Genomic DNA, 12,082 nt, shown 5'->3' on the forward strand with positions numbered 1-12,082 from the left:
AACTCCTGTGCCTGAGAGGGCACCTGGCTCTGCTGTCCGGGCTGGGGAGCCTGGCTGGGGGTGAGACCCTGTGCCCCTCAGGGGGAACCTCTGCAGCTGAGCTGTCGCGCTGGGATCTCGGCTGCCACTCGTGGGAGCAGGGCCGGTGCTTTCTGTCTCCGCCCTTCCTACCAATCGCAATGCGGCTCCCTTTGCAAGTCCTGTTATAGGCCTTCTGTTCTCTATGGGTATTTCCTGCTTCCACTCCGAAATGAAATTCCTTCACTGAAACTCTTATCTTGGGTTTGCTTTGGGGAGAACGCAAACCTCTGGGAATATATCCTTCAAATTATCTTTACACATATGCAAAAATGGCATATATTCAACTTATTAATTCACCATCGTTTTAATCACAAGAGATTGGAACTAAGATATCAAAAGGAGACTGGTTAAGTGCATTATGATTCATGACACAATGAACTACTGGTGAGCTGTATAAAAGAATGAAAAAGTACTTTATGTCTTATATGAAACAATGGCTGAGCTATATTCATGAAAAAGGCCTGATGCAGAAGAGGGTAAATAGCCTGTGCTATCATTTGTGTGAAAAGTGTGTGTGTGCGCGCATTTACATATGCCTAGAGTCCTCGGGAAGGAGACCCAAAAACACATGGACTTGACTGCCCTTCAGAAGTGACTTAATGGCTGGGGCGATCAGGCTGGAAGGGAGACTTTTGACTTACACTATGAACAGGTTTACCAATTCAAAAACTAAAAGTAACATTAAAACAGTCAATAAATGGTAAAGGGAGGTGTGTCACTGCCTATTGGACGTTTTTAGCTCTGGTGTGGAGGGGTTGACAGGCTCCTGTTGGCCGACCAGGTCTGGGCCTTAGCGTGGCTCCCCCGTGCGGCCTGGGTCCTGGCTGTCCAGCTTCTGCAGGTGTGCGTGCTCGCCCGCGAAGGGAGGCCTCACTTCCTTCAGCAGCGACGGCATCTGCTGCCTTCCCTTCAAGTCCTCCCGCAGGAGCTGCCGTCACCTCTGTCCTGGAGGAAGGCTGAATGGCGCCTTCACCCACACGCCGCGAGCCCAAGCATTCCCGGTGCCTGAGAGGGTTTGCCAAAGCTTCTGGCCCCCAGGCACGAGACATCTGAGACACACAACCCACACACTCGCGCACACACACATGAATGGAAATGGAAACCCAAGCAGGTCTTTTCTGAGTGAGACATCACCACCAGTCTCCGGGTGGACGGACGGACGGACGGACGGACGGACGTGTCTGTCTAGCAGCCGGTGCGTTGGTCTAACCAGAGTCCTGCTTGCTGCAGAAGACGCCACGCAGCGGGCAGGAGCAGCTACTGGGGCGGGGCGGCTTCAGGAGCGGCTTCACTCATCATGTCCTTGTACTGCCGCTTGAAGAAGCCGAGCTGTGGGGCAGGATCAGGGGAGTCAAGGCCACAAGGCCAGGGCCACGCAGACCCCGAGTGGAGACAGAGGGAGCAAGAGGTGCAACGGATAATGTGTCAGAGTACAGAAGGGACCTGGGGAAAGTGGGGCAGGGAGGAAGATGGCATCGATATTGGGGCCCTAGCTGGTATGGCTCAGTGGCTAGAGCATCAGCCTGTGGACTGAAGGGTCCCAGGTTCCATTCCGGCCAAGGGCACATGCCTGGGTTGTGGGCTTGATCCCCAGTAGGGGGCGTGCAGGAGGCAGCCGCTCAATGATTCTCTCTCATCATTGGTGTTTCTATCTCTCTTTCCCTCTCCCTTCCTCACTGAAATCAATAAAAATATATTTTTTAAAAAGACTGGGGCCAGGAAAGAAAGAAAATGAAATAGAAGGAGGAGAACTGCTCCTGATGTAGTGGTCACTCTGCACCGGGCACTCCAGGTGCTCTGCACGAATTAACTCAATTCCCTTCACCAAATGCGTATTTATGTTCCCATTTCACAGCTGAAGAAGCTGAGGCCCTGGGGCGGGCCAAAGGTCACCCAGCGGCTGCACTGCGGCTGTCAAACCCGAAAGGAAGCAGCGAGGGGGCGGGAGGGGCAGGCAGAGGGCGCCCAGGGGTACCTTGTACATTGCGGCTGTGATGAGGCCGAGGAGCACCAGCCCCCCCACGGAGCTGCCCACGATGAGCGGGACCGGGTCGTGCACCTCATATGGCTCCACCTTGGTCTCTGTCTGGGGCGGGGAAGGGGAAGAGAGGGACGCGCCAGGGGAGATAGGCTCTGGTTTCTGGAGGTTCCCCAGGCAGACCTTGCACCCTGGACCTAATAACTGACCCCTCCCCGTGCCCCCAACCCCAGCCCTCACTCCCCCTCCTGCCCACCTCTCTCAGTCTCCCTCTCTTTGCCCAGACAGCCCCACAATCCAGCCTCCCCTCCCCCTTCCGGGAGCCCCTCTGCGCCCCAGACAGAGATACCTGGGCCCTCACTAAGGCCTCCTGTCCTGGGAGCTGGGCAAACCTCCGGTCATCCAGCAGGATCTCCGCTGTGCTCACAACCTGAAGGTGGTTGTGCGGAGTCTGCGGGGGGAGAGGCAGCGCTGGGCCCGGGCCTCGGCAGCCGGCAGCCTCGCGTCCGGACCCGCTGGGCCCCGGGCCCCGCTTACCTGGATGTACCAGTCAAAGGAGAGGCTGCCCGTGAGGTTGACGCTGAACTCCTCCCGGCTGCCGAAGGACTCGGCGAAGTCACACTGGACTCGCAGGCACACCGCGATGGAGCAGTTCTGGGCGGGCGGAGGGGGTCTGGGGAAGCTGGGCCAGAGCCCGCCCCACGCGCCGCCCCGGCCCCCGGCACCCGGCAGGGGGCGGTGCTGAGTCCCCGCGTGGCTGGAGCTGGGGTTACCGGGGTCTTACCAGCACCGGAGCCTTGCTCAGCTCAGCCAGGAAGCTGGAGCGAGGGGGCACCCTCTCCTCCCTGCGGCACGTCCTGTTCAGGTTCTGAGGAAAGAGGGGGCGCTGTGAAGGGAGACTGAGGGCTCCTGGGTGCACCCCGAAGGAGGGGGAGATGTCCCAGGTCCAAGAGCCGGTCAGCAATGGCCCCCAAACCCAGCAGAGGAAACCTCTTAGGGAAGACCAGGGCGGTGGGGGGAGGGCGGGGCCCCTCCTCAGGCCCCGCTGGGCTTACCGGGGAGAAGACGGCGTCGGGGTCGCCCCACACGGGCACCTGGTTCAGCCGGATGGGGACCCAGAGCACCACGCTGATGCGGGGGCTCCTCCGCCCCAGGTTGGTGAACTGCAAGCGGCGGGGCGGTCTGAGGGGCCGGCCTCGCTGCGCTGCACTCAGCACCCCCCCCCCCCCAACCCCTTGCCTCCCCCCCCCCCTGCCCAGGGCACCGGGGACCAAGCCCCGGAGGCCAAGCGCCTGCCACCTGCGCTTTGTGGGGGGCAGGGAGTGGGCACCCGCTGTTAACCCGCTGAGCCCGGTTATCTGTAAGCGGGGCCCTGCCTCCGCCGCAGTCGTTATGACGGTAACAGGAGTGAATTGTGCACGTGTGTGTACAGCCGCCCCTCTGCACCCACGGGTTGGGCGCCGAAAATACTCAGAGAAAATGTGACGTTGTTGCTGGTGTGTGCTATGCAGCTAGGCCTCCGGCGGTTGCCGAACCTGTGCTGACTTCTTTTCCTTGTCATTATTCCCTAAGCCTAAGCAATACAGAACAGCGACTGTTGACATCGCGTCTACACTGCACTCCGGGTTCTCCGCCGTCCGGGGTGTGCGTGGGTTATGTGCAAATACGGCACCATTTATCCACGGGGCGTGAGCATCACGGATTTGGGTAAGGGGGGATCCTGGAACTGACGTCCCGCGGATACCGAGGGATGCCTGTGTGCACATACGTGAGTGCACGCCTGTGTGTGTAGAGGGAGAGCGAGCTTGGACAGAGCCTGGCACCCAGCAGGCCCCCGACGCACGCTTCCCATCGGTATTCTGCACCCCGGCCCGGCCTCTCGGCTCCCCACCTGATATTGATGGTTTATAACATGGCTGGTCTTCTTTGAAGCTGGGAAGCTGAGATATTTGACGGAGCCCTCACGGCTGATGGTAGAAAGAAGAAGGAGCAGGTGAGAGAACATCAGGAATGTTCTGGAAGGGAGTCTCGGACTACGTGTGTAAGGGGTAAATAGGCACATGGGTAAGGCAGGCCTGAGAGGGTGTGAGCAGGATGGAGTGCAGGGGGGATGTGTGTGGCTGGGCCTCACACACATGTGCACGCACATGCACATGCACACACACATGCTCATGCACACATGCTCACTTATCCTCAGGGCACACAGGCACACGTGTGCAGACTGACACACACAGGTGCTCAATGGCCCGCCCAGCCCCTGTGCAGCGGGAGGGGGCTCTGGGCGCAGCACCTGGCGACCACCATGTAGACCGCGTACTTCACAGGCAGCGCCAGCTGGAACTCCGTTTGGTTGGTTCTCGGCGAGTTGTTCTCACTGAAGGGAGACAGAGAGCTTTCCTTCTCCCTCCCCCTCTCCCTCTCCCTCTCCCTCCACCTCAAACCAACCACCCAGTTAGTTCTCTCTGCATCCCAGCCACCACTGCTCTCCACCCCTGCCTCCCCCTCGCCCAGGCCCACCCCCACTTCCTGGATGTCTGTGCTGCCTTCTTCTCACTGGTCCCTGAATTCGAAACTGCTCCCCCCACCTCCCCACCCCCGCCCCCAAGCCCCAGCCCTCCCCGGGGGTGGTCTTTCTACCATGCAAATGTGACCCTGTCACGCCCAGGTCACACTGCAGACGTCCTGACAGCACCCATCAGCCAGTTTATGACACTATCTCAGTTTATGCCAACCTTTCAGCCTCTCCTTAAACCCTCCGTCCGGTGCCTGGGCCACGCCCCCACACGGTCCCATCTTTCCAGCTCCGGCTCCTCCTTCATTCCGTCCTCACAGCCCCCTCAATCTGTGCCTTTATTTGGCCCACTCACAGCCTCAGCACGTCTTCCCCGGGATTCCTCTCTGAGCACCAAGCTCCCGAGAACACAGGACAGCCCATTGCAGTTATGGTACCCGCCCGCGCCCCCGTCTGCCTTTGCCGCTAAGTGATAACCTCTGTGAGAGCAGTCAGCGTCTCGTCCATCCCTGTCCCACCAGCCCTGGGCCCAACGCCTGGCACAGGGTGGGTGTTCATTCCGTGTTTGTTGAATGAATGAGCTGAAGCAAGAGCCGTACCTGGTCACATTGGCCTTGAGAAGCAGTCTGTCTCCAAGGGAAGCATCAGAGTCCACGTCCAATGTGATGTTAAAGGTGACCTGGAGTTGGAGAAAGGAGAGACTAACAAAAATAGGAGGGAAGAAACAACCAGATGTTCCTTGGTGGAAGCACGAGTAAGTCAGGTGTGGTGCATCCGTCTAACGGAACAGCGCTCGGCAGGCGAAAGGAATGAAGTTCTGCAACGGGGATGATCCTTCAAAACCTGCTGCTGCGTGAAAGGAGCTGGTCGCAGAGGACCACACGCTACAGGATGCACGGGTGCGACATGTCCAGGATGGGAGAGTCTGGAGGCGGACAGGGGGCTAGTGGTTGCCTGGGGCTGGGAGAAATGGGAGAACGGGGGCTGATGGCTAAGGGGAGCAGAGTCATTTCTTGGGGTAAGAAAATATTCTAAAATGGATCGTGGTGATGGATGCACAAGTCTGTGAACAACCTAGGAGCCATCGAATGGGAATGCTTTAAATGGGCGGGTGGGGTGGTATTTGAATTATATCTCAGTAAAGCTGTTTCTCAAAAAAGGAAGCTATACGAATAAGAGGAAGGAGGAGGAGAAGGAAGAGGAGAAGGTGGGGGAAGGGAAGGAGGAGGAGGAGGAGGAGGAGGAGGAGGAGGAGGAGGAGGAGAAAAAGGGAATTCAGAAGAAGACAAAGGAGAAAAGGTGAGGGGGGTCCGCAACCTGACCTCTGAGTTGCCTGGGAAGATGGGGCGGTTTATGCTGCAGCTGCCGCTGTGCAAGGTGCTGGTTTGGGTGGAGGGGTCAGAATCACAGTTCACACGCCAGGATCGCCATGAGTGCTGGGACTGGAAGGCAAGGGAGGCAGACAGAGGTGGTGACGTCAGCCACGGGCCTGGGGACCCAGAAAGCAAGGCCAGGTGGAGCCTGGGAAGTATTTGGCTACCTGGACCCCTGACACCATCCGATAGGACAAGCCAGGCGGGTAGAAGAAGGCGACCCGAGTGCTGTAGGAGTCCTCGCCCTGGTTCCTCACGGTCACCGTCACGTTGAAGTTCCGGGGACCACCCACCACCAGGGTGTGCAGGCTGTGGGGGGAACAAGCCAGGCCATGAGATGCTGAGGGCCTCCCTGTGGGAAGTCGGCTCTGGGGGAAAGGGGCGTGGGCACTTGGAGAGAGAAGACAGCGGTGGGCAGCCCCGCAGACACCTCCAAAGCAGCTGCTGTGCCGGCTCCCGGGGCGGGGGAGGCGAGCACCGGTCCCAGCGGAGGCTGGGAGGCAGCAACGGGGAAGAGAAACTCACTTCCTGAAACTGAAGCTGACGCTGAGGGCATCCTGGCAGACACTGTCATTGCCACAGTTCTTCTCAAAGGGAAGCTGCGAAGAAATAGGGTCTGATGAAACGAAATGAAAGGAAATAGTGAAACGATTTCATGGTGAAATGAAACAATAAAATAAAATGTTGACGTGAAATAAAATGAGTTTCAACCATCTTGGCCTCTGGTCCCTCCCAGGCCCTGCAGGGCCCGCTCTAGGACTCACCGAGGCTGTGAAGAGAGTCGGAGCGTCCACAGCCAGCACGGGCCGCAGGTTCCCGTAGGAGGACAAGGGCCGCCCCTCCAGAGAGAAGTTGAGGCGCAGGACAACGGGGGTCACTGAGTCCTCTACACATTCCTGAGAGATAGTGGTGGTTGGGGTCTGCCTTCTCAGCTTCCCCTGCCCGCGCCCCCCTGCCCCCATCCCCGGTGCTGGGAGGGCCCTGTGGCTACTTCCTGCTCACCGGTAACTGTAGCTTCAGCGTCTCACACGTCTGACTCAGCCCCAAGACCCGGGTCTGTCTGCGTGTGTTGTTCTTCGTCTCCTCTAAGATGGCCCGGGGACGTGGGCGAGTGGAGTCTAGAGCCAGGTCATAGGTGACAGTGCTCTGGATCTCTCCTGAGGGGCAGGCACCACAGTGCTGAGCAGCCTGGCCTGGGAGTCAGACAGGCAGGTGCGCCCAGCTCCCTGCTCCCCAGCTGTGTGACTTTGGGCAGCTTCTCTGACCTCTTTAAGTCTCAATTCCTTATTTTTGAATTGAGGACAATAACTGTGCCTTCGCAGTGGTGAAAATGAAATGAAATAGTGTCTGCAACGCACGTAGCACAGTGCTGCCACATAGTAGGTGCTCAATACATGGCAGCTGTTCTGTTACTAGAAAACAACATGTTTTTTCCTGGCGGCTTTTAACTTATTTTCTTTGTCTTTGGTCTTCAGCAGTTTGTGCCTTGATCTAGTACAATCTATAGTGTTGTGTACACCAGTGTAATGTACCATGGTGTGATTTCCTTTCTATGTATCCTACTTTGATAGAGAATCTTGATATCCTTCACCAGTTTTAGAAAATTCTTCACTATTTTTTTAACTGTTGCTTCTTTCTTATTCTCTCTCTCTCTCTCTCTCTCTCTCTCTCTCTCTCTCCCTCTCTCCCTCCCTATTGGAATTCCAATCAATGTTTATTAGATCTTTCACCATGTCCCATACATCTCTAATGGTTTCTTTCTATAGTTTTCATCCTTTTCTCTCTTTCTGTTAATCTGTATATTTTTAATTGCTTTACCTTCCAGGTCACTACAGTAATTCTCTGTTCTGCTTCTAATCTTCTATTGAATCTATTTATTGAATTCTTCATTTCAGTTAGCATGTTTTTCAGGGCTAGAGTTTCCATTTGACTCTATTTTATGAATTTCAAGTCTTTTCTGAGGTTCTCCATCATTTTGAATTCCTGTCTGATGACTCTAATTTATGAATCACCTGTGGGTCTATTTCTATTGTCTATTGTTTCTCCTGATTGCTGGACTCAATGGACATTGTCCCAATAGAATGAACACTTTGTTTACAAAGGCCCCTCCTAAATCTCCATTTCCCCAGCAGCACGAAGCTGCTGAATTTTTGCTCAGCTCTTTAGCTCTCCAGTTGCTGTCATCAACTGAGCTCCTTGGAGTACTGACCTGCAAAGGACTTGGAAGGCATTTCTATGTAGAGTTGGGGGTACTTTCTCTGCAATCCTCTAATCTCCAAGACTTTGCTTTCAATTTCTAGCCATGCTGGCTGCTGTCTCCTCAGCCCAGTAAGATTCCTGCTAGAAACGTAATTCTATGAACTCCCCCTATTTCTCTCTAGTACCCCCACTACTATCCCTCACCCCAGCACAATGTCGCTCTTTAAAAGTAGAAAAAAGTCAAGTTCCTTACGATGAAATGCATGTCTGAGTGCTTTGTGAATTTGTGTTTAGCTTCATCGACACAGACTCCCCTTTAAAAGAGTTCCCCATTAAAAAATAAAAAAGATCCCAGTTAATTCACAGGTGAGGTTGAGGGGGGGGGGGGGTTATCAGGAGAACTGAGAGAGTAAGAGAATGCCAGAGGCTCGCTTCTTCCACAGGGTGTTCTGGGCCTCCCCACCCAGCAGGGGACTCACCCGCTTGCTCCAGCCGAGCTCAGAGGAGGCTGTGGGAGCCCGTGAGCACGTTGCTCTGAACGGCCAAGAAGGCTGAGCCAGCTGTCAATGCTCCCGCCACTCAACCCGCTGAGACTTCCCCCAGAGCCTCACCTGGTCTCAGCCGGTCCCCGGTGCTCTTCTGCACACGGAGGCAGACTCTGACCTCCCCCGCAGTTAGGCCTCTCACCACATTTTCCCGACACTCAAACACACTCCTCGCCAGTTCCCTGGGCGTGAAGATCATGGTCACCTCAACTCTCAGCACAGGCTGGGACCTGCAGAGACACCAGGGGTGTCCTTAAGCTGCCCCTTAAAGGGAAGGCAGCCAGGTGTGCTCTGAAAGGGGGTCTCACCTGAGCAGCAGCGCCTGCCCCTGCGCCCCCACAGCCAGGTCCATCAAGCCGTCCATCGTGAGGTCCTGGCCCCCACTCAGTGACTGCCCGAAATACTGGAGCGTGGGGGAGAGCTGGGAGCCTGCAATCCGCTGAGGACAGAAAAGAGCAGGGGAGGAAGGGAGCGGGAGAGAACGGGAAGCGTGTGAGCCAGTTGCCCCAGGTGACCCAAGTCACCATTCAAGTCTCATCTCCCATGATTTCTCAAGGAATTGGGGCAGCCATTCAGCTTTAGACCACAGTCTTCAGATGGCACCCAAAGTTTCCTTTAGTCAGCCGGGGTTTTTAGGAAACAAACAGTTTTACAGGAAAGAAGTGGCACAGCATACTATTTGACTCAGCTGAGTCTCATTTACCTGGTCTGAATACTGATCTAACCCAAATCGTCCTGTAAATATCAGGAGTGGGGGGAGGGGTGGAAGGCGTGGCCCAGGGGGTCGGGAAGCGCTCACACCTCACCTCCCACAGCGGGAAGTCCTTGCTAAAACGACAATCAAGAAGCAGCAAAACCATGTTGTTGGGAAGAATGGAGAATCAGTAACAGTGGCTTCCTGGAGACCGGGGGAATAAAGAGGAAATCGAGTGTAGGTGTGGACATTGCCGTCTCCATAATCAGTCTCTAAAATCGATTTTGAGCCCGGCCGGCTGGCACAGTGGTCCCAGTGGTTGAGCGTCAGCCTATGAACCAGGAGGTCACAGTTTGATTCCCTGTGAAGGCACAAGCCGGGATGTGCGGGAGGCAGCCGATCAGCAATTCTCTCTCATCATTGATGTTTCTATCTCTCTCTCCCTCTCCCTTCCTCTCTGAAATCAATAAAAACATATTTTTTAAAAAAGAGCGATTTGACTCTCTAGTCCATCTGCAAGAATAACACTAAAAGAGTAACAGCCAAATAAAAAGAAATTTTATGTACACACTTTAAAATGGTGAGCTTTATGTCATGTATATTTTACCACAATTTTTTAAGTGATTTTGTCAACTGAAAGGAAGCATGGGGTGCCAGAAATTTGTATATCTTAATATAAGTGCTGCTTACTCGGATCCACAGACATAAAAATTCATCACTTGGGTGGGGGGGGGCAATGGTAAGGGGTGGGCAATGGTAAGATATGTACACATATAATACCTCAATAAAAAAAATGTCCAAAAAAAAATTCATCACTTAAGGTTTGTGAGTTTACTGGATGTACATTATACCTCAAATTTTTTTTTTTTTTGAGGAAAATGTATTGTACTCTGTTGGGATGAAGTTTTGTTTAGAAATTGTGTGTCCTGTGGAGATTGGGAAATCCACAGCCTATTGGCTTGTCCGAACACCGAGCATCCCTGCCCGGGTCATAGGGAAAAGCACGTAAAAATGCAAACCATACCACACTAGGCGAGGGTGGTCCTTTTCGCATTTGTTTTTCACTCCAAAGTCTGTGGGGTAGGCGTGCACGTGTGCAGCCTCATAAAGTACCCTCCCCTTTCCCTTGATTTTCTCTGTGGGGTGAGTTAGGGTGCAGGTAAGGGGAGGGAAGTAAGGGTTTCACTGCTTACCTTCGATTTATAAATTTGTACAAGCATGTAAAGCTTTTGTCATAAAAATAAAGTCACACCAGAGCCTGCAAACTCCATTTACACAGAGAAGCAACAGGCGCCAATGAAAAGAGGCATAACCCTGCTGCACACACCGTGGAGAGAGGGTCCCTGACACAGGCTGAGGAGGCGCTTAGCCTCAGGCAGTAAAGAGCCTGAGCAGACACTGGGGCCTACGCAAGTGTAGTGGGCGGAGCGGACCTGTGGTCCACAGTAGTCAGCACTGTGGTTTCCTCGGCAACAGAGTGGGTGGGGTCAGAAACTGACCGGAAGGGGCAGGAGGGAACTCTCTGGGGATGATGATGCTCTGCATCTTAGGAGGATGGGTTACAGCAGGTGCATGCACTCAATAGTCATTGACTGGCTAAAGAGGCAACATTTCCTGTTCGTAAATTTGATCTTAAGAATAACAGTAAGCAAATGTTGAATTCTAGTTAACGATATGCATGCTGAGATGTTTACAGGTGAAGTGGACTGATGTTGCAACTTACTTTGAAATGCACTGAGAAATGAGAGGGACTAGAGAGAGAATGGCTATGCGGTGAAGCAAGTCTAGTAAAATGCTCATCGTAGAATGTGGGTAAATACATGAGTGTTCACTGTACAAGTCTTCCAACTTTGCTTGTAAATTTGAATTTTTTTCTGAATTTCCCGAGAGAGGGGCCCTGCGTGACTGCACCAGCGACAGCCCCCGAATCATGCGGTTCTGGGAGGCGGCCAGTGGGAAGGTCTTCGGAGCGGGCGGCTTTCCGCCTAAACCAGGACTGCCGGCTGCCTGCCGAGAGGAAGACAGTGCCGCACGTCCCACTGGCCGTCCACGCCCGAAGCCTCGCCCTCACCCGCACAGGGCACAGGGCACAGGGCGTGCGTGCGCCCCGTGGCCTCGGGGGCTGGGTAAGAACGAATCCAGAGCTGAGGAGTCGGAGGTTTTGGTGCAGTGCCTTCCTGTTTTCCAAGGTTCTGAAAGGAGTAATGGGAGAACTAACCTGGCAGCTGTGGGAACACTGAAGGAGAAGGGGACGGATCTGCAGAGTCTACTGCCACGATGGAGACAGTGCGGGGCCTCACCTGGCTGTGCGAGGGGCTGACGCCCAGCCCCGAGGTCCCATGGAACAGGTACACAGCACCCCGGTTCTCCTGCTCCCCCGGGGCCCCGATGGCCACGTCCGTCAGCTTGTCCCCATTCACGTCCCCCAGCGCGGTCAGGGCTGCCCCAAAGCGGCCCCAGGGGTGGCCCTGCTCCCCACGGAGAACGGCCTGGCACTGCCACCTGGCCCTCTGCAGGACAGAAACAGCGCCAGTCCCACCCCGGGCACCCCCTCCACCCCACACCCAGGCCCCACCCAGCCAGGTCTCCTCAGCCACTCACCCCCCGGGGCAAGGGGCACACAGACACCCGGCCCCCCCGGGTCGGCTCGTAGTAATGGGGAGCCCCGATGAGGACCAGGTCCGAGCTGCCATCTCTGTT

General features: G+C 55.1%; 1 protein-coding gene across 1 annotated transcript in view; it reads right to left on the reverse strand.

Moving 5' to 3' along the window:
• Window positions 1–484: 484 nt before the first annotated feature.
• The window catches only part of ITGAM (integrin subunit alpha M), a 41,882-nt gene continuing 30,284 nt past the window's right edge, over window positions 485–12,082 (reverse strand). Inside the window, exons 14-31 of the mRNA XM_079789174.1 lie at window positions 11,984–12,077; window positions 11,683–11,892; window positions 8,997–9,127; window positions 8,755–8,918; window positions 6,947–7,101; window positions 6,709–6,840; window positions 6,470–6,543; window positions 6,112–6,253; window positions 5,894–6,013; window positions 5,171–5,250; window positions 4,350–4,433; window positions 3,951–4,026; window positions 3,115–3,222; window positions 2,844–2,927; window positions 2,597–2,713; window positions 2,409–2,510; window positions 2,057–2,167; window positions 485–1,410 (exon numbers count right to left, since the gene is read on the reverse strand). Of these exons, the coding sequence (XP_079645300.1) occupies window positions 1,339–1,410; window positions 2,057–2,167; window positions 2,409–2,510; window positions 2,597–2,713; window positions 2,844–2,927; window positions 3,115–3,222; window positions 3,951–4,026; window positions 4,350–4,433; window positions 5,171–5,250; window positions 5,894–6,013; window positions 6,112–6,253; window positions 6,470–6,543; window positions 6,709–6,840; window positions 6,947–7,101; window positions 8,755–8,918; window positions 8,997–9,127; window positions 11,683–11,892; window positions 11,984–12,077 (2,056 nt within the window). The 3' untranslated portion in view covers window positions 485–1,338. The remainder of the gene's footprint in view (window positions 1,411–2,056; window positions 2,168–2,408; window positions 2,511–2,596; window positions 2,714–2,843; window positions 2,928–3,114; window positions 3,223–3,950; window positions 4,027–4,349; window positions 4,434–5,170; window positions 5,251–5,893; window positions 6,014–6,111; window positions 6,254–6,469; window positions 6,544–6,708; window positions 6,841–6,946; window positions 7,102–8,754; window positions 8,919–8,996; window positions 9,128–11,682; window positions 11,893–11,983; window positions 12,078–12,082) is intronic.

Source organism: Cnephaeus nilssonii (genome assembly GCF_951640355.1).
Source record: "Cnephaeus nilssonii genome assembly, chromosome: 2".
Taxonomy (NCBI): domain Eukaryota; kingdom Metazoa; phylum Chordata; class Mammalia; order Chiroptera; family Vespertilionidae; genus Cnephaeus; species Cnephaeus nilssonii.